This window comes from Helicoverpa armigera, chromosome 8 (genome assembly GCF_030705265.1).
Source record: "Helicoverpa armigera isolate CAAS_96S chromosome 8, ASM3070526v1, whole genome shotgun sequence".
NCBI classification, from domain to species: Eukaryota; Metazoa; Arthropoda; class Insecta; order Lepidoptera; family Noctuidae; genus Helicoverpa; species Helicoverpa armigera.
The window spans coordinates 11,778,148-11,796,268 of NC_087127.1; the positions used below are offsets into that span (position 1 = coordinate 11,778,148).

At 34.2% G+C, this 18,121-nt stretch overlaps 2 protein-coding genes and 1 non-coding gene across 4 annotated transcripts in view; all 3 read right to left on the reverse strand.

The window, feature by feature from the left end:
* The window catches only part of Camta (Calmodulin-binding transcription activator), a 136,519-nt gene extending 121,460 nt beyond the window's left edge, over positions 1-15,059 (reverse strand). For both annotated transcript variants that reach the window (XM_064035749.1, XM_064035748.1), the window contains exon 1: positions 14,921-15,059. The gene's annotated coding sequence lies outside the window, so the exon portion shown is untranslated. The remainder of the gene's footprint in view (positions 1-14,920) is intronic.
* On the reverse strand, positions 1,978-6,076 carry LOC110374925 (UDP-xylose and UDP-N-acetylglucosamine transporter). The gene is made up of 2 exons (XM_021332856.3): positions 5,919-6,076; positions 1,978-5,529 (listed from the first exon to the last, which is right to left on the reverse strand). The coding sequence occupies exon 2, from the start codon at positions 5,520-5,522 to the stop codon at positions 4,509-4,511; it is 1,014 nt and encodes a 337-aa protein (XP_021188531.3). The 5' UTR covers positions 5,523-5,529; positions 5,919-6,076; the 3' UTR covers positions 1,978-4,508.
* Trnae-cuc (transfer RNA glutamic acid (anticodon CUC)) lies at positions 5,562-5,633 on the reverse strand. Its single transcript has one exon. It is a non-coding gene; the product is annotated as a tRNA-Glu (tRNA).
* Positions 15,060-18,121: the final 3,062 nt, after the last annotated feature.

The following is an 18,121-nucleotide window of genomic DNA, read 5'->3' on the forward strand; positions in this document are numbered from 1 at the left end:
CATGGCGAGGCATTTGTCAGTGTACAATTCTTTAGGATCCCACAAATACTCTTGAGCACCTTGTTGGATTAATCTCTCCCCAATCTATAAATAAATTCAGCACCAATAAAATTTAAATTCGCGGTTGCAAATTGACCGTTGGACTCCCGCCTAAATTGTCCAATAACCAACTGTTTATCTTACCAGTCCCAAAGTTCAACTCCTTGCATGAAGATGATGCAAGATCCTTGCGAAAAGCCAGATTGGGACCAATATCTTCAGTTTACCCAAATTCCCTTACATTTTCCTCAAACTGATTGATTACAAGCCTGGTTATCTTAATGACTTCGAAGGGAAACTGTCACTGTTGTTTGTTAACAACTAATCCTTTCTGACGGCTTTCTGATTGCGGTTAGATTAGAGTTAGCAATTAGAAGTTATCATGACATCACTGGATTGGGTGTTTTTGGGTCCGAAAATCAAACAGTAATGGTAATATCGTTAGTGGGGCACTTTTTGAATAGAGATCTGTTTTTATATTTGATTTTGATGAGCGAAATTGCAGCTCAAACAATGAGAAATATATTTGCCTAAAAAATGACTTATTAGGTATCTACAACAGGACAATGACAAAACGCTTGCCAACAGTGTTAAAAAAATTGCATCACTTTCATAAATTGGTCACACCTATAAATAGAATTATAATATCTAGATATGGTATTGAGTATTATCAACTTAAATATGTAGGTATATCAAGAACATCATATATGTAATACAGACTCACATTATCAAATGAAAAAACAGATAAAAGGACGAGCCTACACCACCCTATCAGAAATAACTAATCAAATTATGATAATCGTTTGATAAATATAGAGAACAAGGTCATTTAGCGGGCATAATATTTCCAACTAACAAAATTCGGCCAAGATTCTAAAGGTAGATATAACAGAATAATTATAGAAAGAGGTGCAATAAATATTTTGCTAAATACAGCGATATGCACTACGCTTTATGAGGTCATAAGTATGCACCATAGTTTTGGGTGTCCGATTAGAATTATCTAAACAAAACTAGTTTGACCTACTAACCGTTTGGGCTAGAATACAACTCACAAAATAGGTTTGTTGTGTTTCATTGTTATTTAAACACGTTACTGTGGTATAATACCTACAGGGTGATTAGATCATTTTTGTGTATCAACTTTTTCAGTTTCGTTCACAAAAACCAGCGGGACTGCAATTTCTATAGACTGTGTATGTTCTTCTGTAAATGTTATTTCTCTCCCTGCCCTGTTCCCAAGTTATTTGGGGTCAGCACAATATGTTTTCCGCTTCCATTCCTCTCTGTCAACAGCCACAATCCCTTCTTATTCATGTCATCTTTCAGGCAATCAATCTATCTTATCGTCATACATCTATACTTAACAGACTCATTGCAGTCTGTGCTTCACACCTTCTCATCACATGCCCATTTATGATTAGCAATTAGAAGTTTCTTCATTTATCCATATCCCAGTCAAGTAGGTAGGTACAAATCGTCGGAACCTTTTGTGGAAATTACAAACTTAGTTATTTTACTGGCGAATTCAGTAGTTGAAGTGTACCTAATACTGAATTCGGCATTATGTTGGTAACTAACTGCAGATTTCGATAGATGAGTATGACACCCGACGTAAACTGATCTTATTGAGCAAATATTAATTCCAAGATGCGTCGTTTCATAATGAAAGTAAAAGGCTGTTGTGAAAACAATATGATGTAAAAGTGAACACACATGTAACATTCACATTACATGTATGTCAATGTGTCAATGACCTCTAGAATTGAAAGTCTACTGTTATTTCAGACATCATATTTTTTTATATAAATATTGATATTTGAATGGATAATTAGCATTTAATTATGTTTTTTTTTTTCTTCAATAACGCTATTTAGTATAAAAGATATTTTTTATCTAAGGTTTAAACTTTTAAGGTCAGGTAATAAAAAAACAGGCTGTTCTAAAAAATTGTTAATTTATTTTACAACAATTAGAGCTTAAATCTAATCATATATTAAATTATCTATGCTTTACATTATTATAAAGGCTGCATTTAAATCCAAAGTAAAAAGAATTTGAAATTCTTTAACATAAACAATCCGAAGTTGAGCACATCAATTTATTTATTTTTAATTCATAATATTGTCATCACCAATTCCAATTAAAATATTATATGTGTAATAAATACAATAATTAACAAAAAAAAAACAATTATTAATTACACAATATTCACAAAACGATTTACTTTCATGTTGGGTTATAATGTCAGGATTTTAATAGCATGAAATCTTAAGCATTTTAAATATCACTCGGCGTCTATCCTCCCCACTCAGAGACATTTAATGATTACTTAAGTCACTCCTTAGTGACGGAATGTCATACAAATACTTCACTAAGGAATGGCTTAAGAACCATTAAATGTCTCTGAGTGGGGAGGTATGAGGTCCAATATCATTATGGCACCGTTATTTTTGTAGCATTATCTTTTATTCCGACGGCAAGTCACTCAATACATAAATAAATATGCACATTTTATCCTCTTCTCAAATGAGATAATAGATACATACATAAATTCTGTTATGGATGTTGCTATAAATAACAAAACATCTAATTTGCTTAATGATCGACAACAGACAATAAATGACTCAAGCAAACATTCTGTTATATTAACAAACTCACCAACGACCTTGCGCGCGCGCAAAGTCTAACACAAAAAAATATTTACTCTTAGAAACAGATTTCTTAGTTGTCATAATGAGTTTATATAAATAACTGTTTGTTCTATGAAGTTTATTGGCGGTTCTTCGCCATGAGACCTACTTTTTGGAACCGTGCAACTAGTGTGACGTTTCATAAGAGCCTGCTAAAACCTATTTGACATTTACTTCAAGAATAATTAAGGGTGCTTACATAAAGAAACAGTTTTCCGGTACAGACAAACCTGTACAGGTAAGTTAAAACAGGTAAACAACCTGTTTCTTTATAAGTGAGTGAATAGGATTGTATTGAAATATATACCTGCACTGATCGGTACCTACCCGTACAGGTTTGTCTGTATCGGAAACCTGTTTCTTTATGTAAGCACCCTATGAGAAGAACTTTTTGGAACCGTGCAACTAGTGTGACGTTTCATAAGAGCCTGCAAAGACCAATTTGATCTAAAAACATTTGACTTTAAGAATAGTGTAATCAAAGATTAAAATTAATTTAATAGATAAGACTGTTCTCAATATCAAACGGTCATGTTAAACGATGACTGACTAATATATAACGCTTATATCATCTATCATTTTGTACATAAGTCTGTTAGACGTAGAATGACGCGGCAATATGTTGGTAATACTCCAATGATTATATCTTACTTTATCTTTGAATGACTTGCACGGCAATTTGTGAGCACGTTCCTACATGATATTAATGAGTCTCATAATGTAAAATACTAACTATACCCCGCGATTCTACTCGCGTTCTGATGGAACAACTTCCCGAACCCGGTTAAAAAGTAGTCTATGTCCTTTCTCTACACTATCTGTGTACCAGATTTCATTTAAATTGGTGCACAACAGACAGACAGATACTGTTACTTCTGCATTTTGTAATAGTAAATTACAAATTTAGACTTTTGCAATACGATTAGAAGAAATTACAGTCCTCGTCAAATATCTTTTCTGTTCTGAAGCTCTCTAGAAGTGACTTCACAGTAAGTACTCAAAATGTACAAAGAAAACACTACTACTCCACAGAAGAAAAGCTATTTGACGAAAACTGTACAAATGTTTACAAAACGTTTCTTTTAAATTGAACGATAAATACAAAAAATACACTAACAAATTAGTATGTTTCTTTATCAAATGAACTGTAAGAAATATCGTGAAATAAACGAGTTCATTGTCAATTCACAAACGGTCTACTTTATCTTACCAATGTACGACTGATTGTTATATAAAAATTCTTATGTATTACTGTTGCTTAGCAGTGTGTTGATTGAAGCAATTGATAGCACAGCTCTATTTTACTTAATTGCAAGTCATAGATATCATGGACATTTTAGAACACTTCAAGATATAATAAATAAAAGTAGGAATATTTCATTAAAATGGTGATTTGGATATAAATTAGCAGTATTTAAGATGCATTTAAGGTGTGTAATAAAATGTTCTTTTGAAATGACTTTGCCGCTCCAAAGTCAGCTTCTAAAGGAAGTCAAATAAGTAAAAAAGTAGGAAACACAAAATTGCTATCTTTAGAGGGGTTAAGTCATTTGTAATTGCATTTAATTACTTATTATGCTAAGCGATCCTTGAATAAGGTGTCTAACTGGCAAAAATCACACTTGATACAAAGGGCATTTAACACTCATAAGGTTCACTGATAAACAATCATTGTGGTTCAATTGCTGAACATGTGAATAGAACTCTTGTCAAAATACTTAGTCACATTTAACACCCACGCTTTTGTTCGAAAACCTAACACTTTTGTCATAACGATTATTTCTTCTTCTTATCATCCTTAGCTGGCAAGAACAAGCCAATTGTCTTCTGTAATAATTCCGTAAATATCATGGTCCCAATAAACACAAGTAGGGTTCCAATCCAATGGCCCATTGTGAAGGGATTTCTAAAGTACACTATTGAGAAAAGTAGGGAAACAAACTTTCTCAAAGTGACAGTCAAAGTAACTATTAGTGATGCACATTCTGTGGTCAATACATAAACTGCACTGATACATAACCCTTGTGTTAGTACGTATAGTATCAAGTACAATACTTGTCTAGGAAACTCGATGCCTAAAAATTCGACTATCGGCGTCTCTGTGGCGATTTTGACATGTCCAATCAGATTTGGCGCGGTTGGCAACCAGAATACTAGAGGCAGTAAATGCGTGTAGAATAATGCTTCCCATGGATGCTTTCCGTATTTCGAGTATAAGGATTCCTGGAAGATTCCCATCCTTGCTGACACGAATAATGCAAAGGTTAAGATTGCGATTCCAAGGCACCACCACAGCCAATCAATGAACTTCAACCTTTCTTCCTCTGCCGCATCTTCGTGAGTTTCTCGAGGCGCTTTCACATCTGAACTTGATACTATAGTACATAAAGCAATACCAGCTGATATCATGAATATAGCCAGGTATTTCAATGGTGGATAGCTCTTCTTTAAAATCCAAACTCCCATAGCCATGTTTGCCATCAAAGATCCAGCTCTGAATATCATATGCAAAGGCATAGATATGTTGAAGTCGAATGCATAGTTGTTTGCTACGCTACTCGTCCAGAAAAATCCCACTAATATCAAATACTGCTTGAACGGAATGTGTCTTTTAGCTGTACCGAACTTGCCAACAGTCATGAATCCTATTGTAGCGATGAACAAGAATTGTAGGAATGTCGCTAAGTTTCCTGCGCCCGGGTCTTCTTTCACAACCATTTCTAGGAATACTACGTTGGAGCAACATCCCACAAAGACCATAGTAATGGCCAGCGTCGCCTTTAAATTCATTTTGAATCTGCAAAAAAGAAAAGAAAATCAAAAAAGTTATTCCGATACCGGGAATCGAACCCGAGCCTCCTGGGTGAGAGCCAGGTATCCTAGCCACTAGACCATATCGGATGTTACAGATGTGACTGAAATTGTACGTTACATTTAGCTTAGTATGTGACACGTTTAATAGATAAATAAAATTATGATACTATTGTCTTATTTGATTTAGGTCATAAAACGTTCCACTGTTTAGTTGAAAACGATAACACAAACTAAATTATTAACTTGACATGCGCACTGCAGCCAATACTGTAAGGTTATTTGAATTGCACTTTTGTATGATAAAACAACTTAATACGGCACTTTACATACAATTAGATCATTAACTACATAATAATATGAAGTAATACTTACATTTATTACGTTACACTATCACAAACAACAAATAATCACATAAATTAGAACAGTATTTACTACAAATGTCAGACACGTTTGACAACGGAGCGAGCCGGGGCGCCAATGTGTGCGTAATCAACCAGTGATTGTGGTTGTGACCGTGGCCTCGAATACGTTGTACGCATGCGCAGAGCTCCGCCGTCGGTAAAACAGTACGCGATTATAAAATGAATATTGTCAATAATAGATGGCGCTGTTTTCAATTGGTTGGGTTATAATTTTTAGTTACTGTTTTGGTTCGATCGAAATGTATGTATGTACATAGGTACAGGTACGATACAATATTTACATTAGTGGGGTTTTACTCCTTCCAGTCTAGAGTAGAAGCCTGGGGGATACCAAAATAGATAATTATATGTAACTACTGTTCAGTTTCATCAACAGGTACCAATATTGTTACGAAATCTAATAACTTACCAACATATTTTTTTTGTATCTACTTATCTAATGTTGTTGTAAGGTTTTGCAAATAATTACTACTTTTTGATCACGGACTTTTGACTGGTCCGTGTATTTAATATACATAGGTAGATACTTAATGTATCATAATATCTCAATATTCATCCAGTTTACCTACTTGACACAGTTTACTTACATCAAAAGTACTATTTCCTAAACCTACAACTTTGACCTTGAAAAACCGGTCATTCCACTATTGCGAGTGTAATTGCATTGGGAAGCTTTAATCGCCATCACGGGTTCAATAAAACCCCAAAATTGACATAAAGGGAAAATATTTAAACGTAGACGTCTTAACAATAATTTTTTAAATCTTTTCTTTTAAATTAAATGAAATTTAAACTGTTTTTCTGTTCATTTAAGTTTATTCATACATTAATTTAAACTTACATCCAAGTATTGCACCCGCTTAATAAAATGACCTACCTAAACATAAAAATATGCCGTATTAGGTGAATTCACATAAATCGCTCAGGTCAGCAGTTGGCCATACATAACATAGACTGGCAAATGTCCAGTGAGATTAACAAAAGATTTGCAGCCATAGAGACCATTAAGCCTAACATTACCATATTGGAAATGTGCAGTGATCCGTCAAAACTATCTGCTGGAATGCAGCTGAGTATAACCTGTAATATTTAGGCTATCTAGGCCGTTCTACATACATATTAGTTACTTTTATAAAATCACTAAATGCTATTTTTAATCAGTTTTTAATATATCCGATTGTATTGTAGACAAAAAAAAACGCGGTAATAGATAAGGTCACTACTGAATCATCTTTTCCCGTATTATAAAGTTGAGCTTTTTTGAACGCGCTAATGTCAAATGCTACTAGTCCATTTAGAAAAAATGACACTGTCAGATAGCCTATTCATCGAGGAAGGATAAAGGCTCTGAAATTCATACATTCTCAAGACACTGTCATAAATTTTGTAGACAGTAAGTTGTAGTTTGTACCTAGTTAAGTAGTGTTACAGTAACATAACTAAATCTAAAATACCCATCGAAAAAAATACTAAACTAAAAACATCCCAAACTCAGCCACCATATTTCAATTTAAACCAGCTTACGAACCGAAAAAAAAATCTAATCATACCGTATGTTAACAAGAGTACCACCTACCACGTCACTACCCCCTCCCCAAGCCTTGACAGACCCTCCCCCCTTCTAGGGAACGACGACTGATCGAGTAAGTTTACTTGACAAACACTGCCAAGTTATCTCGTAAAATCCTTCATACGTCACATCGTGAGATATTTTGCTTGGAAATCGTAGTATTTCTGTGTAATAACATCTGCATTTTGTTTGAATATATTTTTCTTTTGAGTGCTATATTTTTGTCTGTATGTTTATATGTAGTTTTTGGTGTATGATGTTTTAAAATCGGTTTAGTATCAGACGTTTAGTTTATTTCTTTTTGTATACTTATATGTAGACCTTAAATTCATCTTTAAGAACTGAAATAGTTTACAAAATAGATCATTAACTCAAAGGAAATTCCGTTTCATTTTATTATATGTAGGTACTTAGCCTTTTCTGATAAATGGGCCATCAAACACTGAAAATAAAATTCGAATCGTTTTAGTACCTACTTTCTAAGACAAGCCCGTTCAAACTAACAAACTTTTCAGCTTTGTAATATTAGTAGAGATTCTGAAAATAAATAAAACTTAGATCTGAACCTCACAAAAATTACTCGTACATAACATTTTCTCAAGCATCCGAAATATCTTTCGAAAATAGTTTGAATTGCTAACAGCCTATAAAAAATCTTCCCACACAAGATTTTTCTTTCATAAAAGGAAGCTGATGAAAATACAACAGAGCCTGAAGCTGAAACACGTCCTAAACTTGACACACGAAATAACACAATTTGCGAAACACATAGAGTCCACATTCGCTTGGCACCAACTTAGTTGCATAACCGTGACTGTAATTGAATTATCACGGCCCGACGCGTTCAACTAACGACCTTATAGATATAAACGTAGTCTGACCCAATGATATGTGAAATTTTGTTTGATTATCAGGAGATTAACCCCGGAACTAATTTCCTGTGAATATTGGACGTGAGTTTTTGGTTATTTTTAGGTCAGTTTTATGTAGGTCTGATATTTTATCTCATGAAGGCGGGTGAGGTATACTTGTGTGTGTAAATATACGTGCACATAAGTAGTCTTTTTGTATGTACGCTCGGGAATGTTTTGTGTTCGAATCGCCAAGTCAGTAGTTTTGTCATGAAAGCGCAACAGACAGACATACTTACTTAGCCATTTATAATTGGGTATTTATTGTTATCTTTTTAAACGTCCTAAAATCATTTATAGGCACAAGATAAACTAAATAAAAGCTGAGTTTTTCGATTTTTGTCATACCACAATTTGAGTCATGTGTTGCATATTTATATGTATGTAAACATTTTCTACACGAGGTACAACATATGGATTATATGAGATTACAGTTTTATTATTTCAAGGTTTTCAGTGCATGCAACTGATAGAGCTGAAAATACGTAAATCAACAAAGACTATGACGAAAGTCCGTGATATAATTGGGCTATTATCTATATTTGATGATAAAAAGACATTTTGCAGTAGTCTTTCTCTGTGTGTGTGTGTGTGTGTGTGTGTGTGTGTGTGTGTAAAATGATCCACGTGGTTTAAGATAAAAGTTGGCTTATAGGAGCTGAGTGAATAACATCAAGGAACGTGTTGCACTTTTCTATAAATCTACTTAATTTTAAAATACTCGCATGGGTTTCGTTGGACCTCAAACATGTTTGTGGCATATTTTGGAAAATATTGTAGTAATATCAGTCGTACTAAAAATAAAATAATTTTACTGAACTGAATTTGTGAAAGAAAAAGAAACTGAAATGTTCAAGTATTTGAGGCTAAGGCTTAATATTACAGGTTTATCTCATGCAAATAGCATCCAAAAAGGTCTCAGTTCTCTCTCACGAACCAAATAAATTGAATCCCATGTTTTTTAAACGCCATTTCTTCAGCCATTACCTCCGAATTATTATAAATAAAAATCTTTCAGCGCTTGTTTCCACTAAATAAAACTGGAACGTCGAATGAAAAACACGTTCCATTTTTCCTGAACAAAAGTCTGAAAGAAAAATATTTGGCGAGCCGAACATGAGCGTATGAAAATACTTATTTATCGACATGACATTGTCGACTTTATTTATTGGGGTTTAGGGTGTGTTTCTGATTGATAGCTTGTTTTGTTTTTACCGAAGGAGTTTTTAATAATAAGTAGGTTTGAATCGTTGGTCGCGTGGTGTGTTAAATAATGGCCTGTTATTGGTTCAGCCGATCAAGGTCGTCTAACTAATCATAGAGTACTTTAATTTAATAAGGGATTTGGAAAATGAAAAATGTTTTTTAAACTAGACCATTTTAAATCTAATTGGATTGTTAACAAGGCATATGAAGTGAATAGATCTTCATTCAGAATTTTATATGCTGTTGTAGTAGTTTTATTTCAGGGAAGCGGGCGAGCCATGTTTGTGTGAAAATCTACGCTTTTACACATATAGCTCGGGAGCGCTCAGTAGCAGCCGAGTTGCCGACAAAAACAATGTGCGTGAATATTTACACACGCAAGTATGGATCACCCGCTGTTGTGAAATGAAATATTAATGTAGGTAAATAAAAATGTTTTTAGAACTAAATGTCGTAGATGCAAAAGTGGGTGATGTAACATATTACAGCTTACAACCTGTAATACCAAAGACGGAAATGCCACACATTCCATTTGTGCTCGAAAGACTGTTCAAATCAAAATCTAAATAGTCAATTATGTATCACATTTTGATCAAAGAGAACAAACAGGATTACTTGCGAACACATATCCAGACATCTCATCAATGAAAAACTGAAATAATTTCACGGTACGTAACTTAAATAAATCGAAAGCCAGTACTCAGAAATAAGTACACTATTTATAGTACGTACATATACAAACATATACATAGATGATATATGTAGATATTGACGTAAGCGCTTAAGCGTCCGTTCAATCTAGAAAATATACACATTTGCTAGAATTTTCTAGAAATCCGTTGCCGTCAACTTCAATTTTAAATTCTCACACGAATATGTACATTAGAGAGTTTCAGACTTTCCAATTTACAAGTCGCTACTGAAACGGTTTGAGGTCAACAAGTTGTTATAGAAGATGTATGTAATCTTTGCTTTTAATATAGAGAGAAAATGCTTGGGTTTTTGTGGAGAAAATATATTTTGATCGATAGAGGTTGGTAGAGCGGTCACTAAGATATTGTTATGTATATTCTTATGAAACTTATGCAAACATGGCCATTTAAGGAATCGAGGTTTTATTTATATTTGATAGTCTAACGGTCCTATAAAGTCTATAAGTCTAACGGTATAATAGGTACCTATAGGTGCTGCAAAATATTGTAATGGTTGAATTAAAAACAATTATTCAATCGAATGCTGACCTACTCTAGAAAAAAATAAGAATTAATCTCGGGTTGATATAGTGTTAATTATCTTTTTAGGTTTTGTCATATATTATAAGCTTGTGCAAATTTTATATTACCTAGTATCCTAAACAAAAACTATACTATGAGACTTCTATATACAACACTTCAGTAACGCCATGTATACAGATATTTTACACAGCAAAACACGTATTAGTTTGATTTACGATCCCCGTATCAGTGTACGTCGTATCTTGGAATAACATAATTTTTTGTGGACACACACCGAATGATTGATGGGCCATAAGATTAGCGGCCTTATTAGGATTATGGCGGGAAGTGTATTAGATGATTATCGCCTTGCGTTGGGAAGTAGGGGAAATTTTATGTTGAGGTTCAAAATTGCAGTGAAAGTAAGATAAACATGGTTTGACAGAGAAAACTTTTGTGGTGAGCCGTTGTTAAATTCTGTTGTTCTTGTGAAATTCATCATCGGCTTTTTTATTTTTATTTTTTTCGCTGTAGAAAAGAGGCTTCTTTTCGTACAGCGAAGGAATGTGAAAACTATGTTAGTCAAGGTAAAGTACCGAAATACACTCTCTGATTTTTACTGGGTATATTGGAAACACATAACGACAGACAAATAGTTCAATACACATGGATTAACAAAGCAATACCCACATTTAAAAAAAAATGAAAAATTTACACAAACAAGTACATTAACAAAACCTACATATAAGATCTTTTTGAACCATATAAGCTATTTAACATACCGAACTTAAACATTTCCCCAGTAATACACAACTAAGTGAAACCACATTATACCCTTCAAGTACCAAACCTCATAGTTCATTGACCCCACTCGTCAGAGGTGATTATAAATTCAAATGTATTTGCTCTGTGGCTGGTTATGTCTGTCTGTTGGACCACTTTAACTGTACTAGTGGTTGATGTACCTACTATGTACTTATAGATATGTTTGTAAGTGTAGAGAAGGGCTATGAAGGGTTATGTGAAGGCCTCTTCTAATAGAGTTTAAAGTTAATTTTGAAGTCTTTTGAAAATTGGGAAATTATATGGGGATTTAATTTTTATTCAAAACATACCTATGTTACTTCTGATGTATTAAAGTTTGTCAAAAAATAAGGTTGTACTCATTTTGAGCCTTTAATTTGCTAAAAATATAACAGAGCTATTTATTTTAGTTTTTACTCCTGATCTACATGACAAAACGGGAATGTGTTTATTTTGTGCATGGGATAGAAAATGTCCAAACGGCTTTGTCAATTATTGAAAGATTCTCATAACCCTAGCCCCATACCTCAATCTATACCAAAACTGTGTACCACTAACTTAAACCCAATATAAGTTAAGTTTAGTCGGAACCCAGCTAAACCAGGTGCTGCATATTAATTGGCCGGACTTGTACAGTTTAATCAGTAAATATTTATCTATAGCTTGGGCCATGGGGGCCATGCAAATTTATGGTAATACGTCACTGGGTAAACGATTTTGGAAGCCTGGTAATAGGTAATATGATGAAGACATAGATTGTGATTTTTTCCTAAACATATTTTTCCTTGCCTTAACAAGCTTTTTGTCAATAAATATCCTATTAGTTCCAAGCTTGTAAAGATGCATGTTCGCTACTCTTCACGCTTTTCTACTGAAAGAATTTTGATGTGAGTAGCTTATGTCAGAATAACATGCTAGCAATTCTTATCCTTGTGTGGAAATTAGTCACCTCGGAACGCGCGTGAATCTACTAGGTAGTTAATAATCAAACATTGTTTTACACGAATATTCAGGTTTACTTTTCTTTAAACATAAGATGCTCAACAATTTTGTTTATGACCAAGGGTCCCTTGTGTCCTAATCGTTTCCTTATATGACACTTCTTTCATAATATGAGCCCAGCAATTGGACAATGAATAGCTCAATAATGTAACCTTACACCTATCTCTAACATCCCACACTACACACACACAAATAAAACAAAACAATAAACACACACACATTCATAATAACTGGATGAATAGCCCCACAAAACGGGCCATACATCAAGGCGATAATTTGAAATGCCGCAAAAGGCGCACAATGCCATACATTGCTGGCACAAAGCGACAATGAGAGACCTTCCCCGGCACTAAATACGCAATGCATTGTGTAATGCGCGATACGATGCGTTCAACAATCGCAATTGATACATGGTAATTAGGTTGGAGGTTTTGTGTTGCGATTTTCCGTTGTTTGTGTTTTGAAAATTGGTTGTGGCTGTGACATATTTTTGGTAACTATAATTTGTAGGTTTAGTTTTTAAATAATAATAATTTAAAATCGCTATACAACTGTTCGATTTCGATTCTAGGTCAGACAAGTACACTCGGACACCAATGACCGAGTAAAGGTGAAACAAAACAACTTGAAAAACAAAGCAACCTGGACTGAAAAGTCTGAAATCAACAATCGGCTTGAGGAACCACTGTGATAAACTCTCATTCCTTCTTTTCCAGAGAAGAAGCACAACAAAATGCTATTAAATATATAATAGTGCCTCACATATCTATAGTGAAAAACCACATACTTATTTGCTGGTCCTCATCTAAAACATCTTTGACACGCTTTGCTCAACGAAGTTTTGCAACATCATTAGTACCCGCAAAGTTTTGAACCACATCAAGATTATAAACCAACCTACAATACTAAAAAAAAACCCCAACAAACAAATAACTCGGTCAAACGGCTTTATTAAGCCACTTGGCTGACACACAACTGAAATAATCACCCTAATTACGAACACCCAATCATTTTACCGTAATTACGAGCCGGTGAAGGCTTGTCATGCCGTAACGGTCACGATCCGTATTGAACCTGCCGTGACAACTTGCGGCACAAATATCGTGACATATGCTAAATGGTGGGGCTAGGTTATAGGGAGTGCGGAGAGTGGGAATGTGAGCGGAGCGATTTATAATCTGTTTTGTTTATGTGACTGTAATGTGGATCTTTGAGGAGTCTACATGTCTGTATTCTAACTCTCCTACTACGGATTTGCTGGAAGAGATCTCTATAAAAATTAAGCAGTACCTATGTGCTGTTTTAGTTGATTACTTCTTCTTTTATGTGTCTTTACTGTGTACATAAATGGTTAAATAAATAAGTAAAAAAATAACAAAGAATTAAATTACAAACAAAATTCGAGACAATATAAGCCAATGAGTACCTTGTCGTTTTCAGAAAACTTCATGACTTAGCTATTTAAATAAACTAGTAAATATAATTTCAGCGAATACATGATCAACATTCTCGTTGAACATTTCGAAATTATTTTGGGATTCCATATCATGAAATACTAATAAAAAAAAAACTACGAAAAGAGAAAATTACAAACCATCTCGATATTACGCTCCGCTACACTAAAAACACAGCCGAACCCTACTTTTTTGATTCACATTCTATTTGTAGAAAGTTTCGACTTTTGAATTCATGAAATAAAATTTCCATATTGAAATGAATGGAGATAATATATTGTGTGCGGGTTATAGTTCCGCGGTCGGAATGTGCTCGTTGAAATGCGAATAAATAACTTCAATCAGCTGGTTTTTTTCATGTACTTTTGGGGAACAAAGTGTATTGTTTTTATTATCATGTAGAAAAATATAACTTGATAGTGACTGAACTTAAATATACAAAATTTCTAGCAAGACCACCCCAATATAGTTGAGAAAAGGTGTCCGAAAGCAGATGCTTTAGAAGTTGGCAGCAAAAATCACACAGTACAGGCACCACGGTACAGCAGTGTCAGGCACCAGCTACTAGAGTCTAGGTACTCTAGAAGTTGTAAACTCATGTTCAGGAGCAGTAAAAATATTTTTTATACTCATAAGAAACTTTCTTGTCCAGATTACAAGAGGTCTTCATACAAATTAAAGTTTATGACACTTAGGTACTGTGTGTATTTTTTTTATGATAACTGTTTTACATTTAACATATCTATTCCAAATTGAACCTTATCACCTACACCACAAAGCACAATACTCACTGGCATTGAGCGGCACGGCGGGCGCACGCGCATGGTACGCCCCCGCGCCGCCCGCGTACCGCGCGTACCCCGCCACGCTGCCGGCCGCTACGCGCGCATCCCGCCGTGACGAGCGCGGGCGCACCGTGCGCGGTGCCGTCTGGAAGAGAGAAAAAAATGGGATTAATAAAATAACGAAAACGAAAGGTTCTTCAATGAGATAGATGTGTGTTGCGGGAGAGTTTGTTTCGCCACTTCTCCTTTCCATCAAAAACACATAGCGAGGGCGATGGTTTTGGGAACCTTAAAACATCATCAATCAATGAATCAAGGAGTAAAATATTTTTGTAGGCTGACACTGTATGGGCGTTACAGGTTGATAGCACTTAAATCGCCCATAGAAACAAAAGATCTAACATGGACGACCAAGAATTATTAGGTAATCGTGCCATTCCCTGCTTAGCAGTTGCAATTACCTACAGGCAGATGATGCCTTAAAGAAAATAAATAACAGTTTTTTTATTGTTTCCCAAATATATCATTTGTCGATATTGGGTGGTTCCTATGGTATGATCTGTTTGTTTGTATGATGACCCTATTTCCTATGTCCTGCATGATGCAAAACACTTTAAAAAAACTAATCACAATAAACCCAATCAAACCCAGTCACCTGCATTCTGAAACTTTTTTACAACACCAAAGTATTTCACACAAATGTGTTTCTTACAATGTATAGCAGAAGTGTTTCACTCAGTTTTTATATTTACGAGCGAAGTAATAAAATGAAGTACGACGTAACATTGTAACCACGGCCGAACACTTTCGACCGATATTTATGACGCTGTAACTGTAAATGGTTCCTTAATTGTTGTTTCCGAAAATAGTTGGAAGAAGGTTCTAGTGTTATCTTTACTTGTATTATAAAGGCTAAAGGGCTTGTTTGTTTAAACGCGCTTATCTCAGGAACTCATAATCCGATTCAATAATTGATCAGTTAAGTGTTAGGTAGCCTATTTATCGAGGGAGGGTGTAGGATACATTTTTTATCCGCATGCGGTAAATAGTTCAAACGGAATGTTGATAAAACGGAAGGAGAAATGAACATTTACAACTACTACGACACACGACACTTTTTCTAAAAAGCACAAAAATGAGTAATTTTATTTTCCTATTAAATTTAAACAGATAAACTTATTTGGATAAAATATAGTATAGAGATAAGTTGATCTTCAAAACTGATTTTATAAGAATTTCGCTCAGAACATTAGCAAAACCGCGGAAAAGTACTAATTATCACATTAATTACTTAATAACTTACAAATATCTTGACAAACTTTTCCCTTTAATTTATACATAAGCAAATATTACTTATTCTCACTTCATAACTTGTAACATTTAATTACATGATAACATTTTCAGCTTTGTACAGAATTCCAAGTATATTCCAACTTCAGTATATTCTAGCTTCTTAGAAAATGTTTGTTAGATCACAAGTTATTTGCTCAAGATATATCTAAGATCATTCATCAAAGTGAACATCATATTAGTTTAATTAAAGGTAAAGAAATTCTTTGTAAATACATTATCTTTTATGTATTACAAGTTGTTATTTATGATTATGTCTTCAAACATACAGTTTTATATAAGCTCTATTATTGTATATGGTTGCCTTTTTGATGGTATTTTTAACCAACTTCAAAGAAGGAGGATGTTCTCAATTCTGTTTTTTCAATGTGTCTACTAGACATATAAACGTATAATATATAAACAGACCGATATGCCGATTATAATATCCAGGTTAAGTAGAAATTACACTTAATTAACATAATCACACCTCATCTTCATATAGCTAATACAAATTACGTCTTATCATAATTAAGCTCAGCTTAAATAGGCTCAAACCGGTCTAAACCGGTTCTAAGCAGCTAAAACTGACCACAAACAAAACAAAAGTTTAATTTTAGCCACTGAACTGAAAATCTAGAAACAAAGGTTCCAAATTCGAATAGAGAGCTGGATATAACGAACCCTCGTTCCATAACATCTGACCGTCTTTGTCACAATATTCTTGACACGAGAGGCGAAACTGGCTAAGTACGAAGCGGCTAAGTTGAAAGAACAAATAAGCCAACTGGGTGCCATGTGGCCTCTACGACGCTCATCAAAGTTGCAGGCCTACGCGGCTACGCGACTTGTGGTCTACGCCGCTACGAATGCTACGAGACTCGTAGCGTTTGCATGTGAATTGTAAATAGTATGAAGTGTTATTTACGTTTAAAGTTGCTTGTAAATGTATGATATTGTTTCGGTTTCGTGTTTGGCGTTTCATTGTGACGCATGTACAATGAGCACTGGAAAAAATAATATACCTTTTTTTTCAGTTCCTATATTTCAACACACAAAATAAATCTATGAACATTTTTTATTTTTATAGCAAAATGATGTACAGAATTATTCACATGAAAGACATATTAACAGAAATATTAGATACGCATAAAGCAATTTACGCTTAAAAATGACGTTTTAATTTTTTGTAAAATAACATAAAATCGTCATCAAAAAATAGTTCTTGTCAGTCGGTTTAAAAGACTACAAAGATATTCAAATAACGATAACTATTTAAAAAATTACCCCTTTTCTAACATCGTCAAACACAAAGCATACAAAACCCAAAATATTCAGAACCAACCAAAACTATTTTCCTAACGCTACGAAGAAAATTTCATAGCTGGTACAGTTTTCGTCGCGACTGTACAAGTCGACAATACAATGCATATTAGATAACCGTGTTTTGTGCGGCAAACGTGATTGTACGCGAGTGTACGTGCGAAAGCCTGTATTAGTTAGGACCTTATGAAGAGTATGGGAATTATCGTAGCGATTAATATTTTTTTTGTATTATTATGGTTATTTTTATTGTGTCTTTTAGCGAGTTGTAAGACATGAATGCTGATAAAACTCAAGTTTTATTTCGTTATTTCACACATATTTTTCTACAGAAATTATGCATGAATTATCATCATTCATCGTTAATATTAAAAGTCTTCTTTAAGCCGTTTCTTAAATCAGCAATATGTACTACTACATTTTGGACGCGAACTCCTATCAATCGTAAGTTATCTCCGTCTCCAAAATACCACTAATCTCTAAGCCAAATAACATCTCATTCAGTTAAGACATTTTAGCATAAAACCGTAACAAACAAACTCATTTTCGCATTTA

Excerpts from the sequence above, each read along its gene's own strand:
- LOC110374925 (XM_021332856.3), bottom strand. The coding sequence starts at position 5,522 with ATGAATTTAAAGGCGACGCTGGCCATTACTATGGTCTTTGTGGGATGT.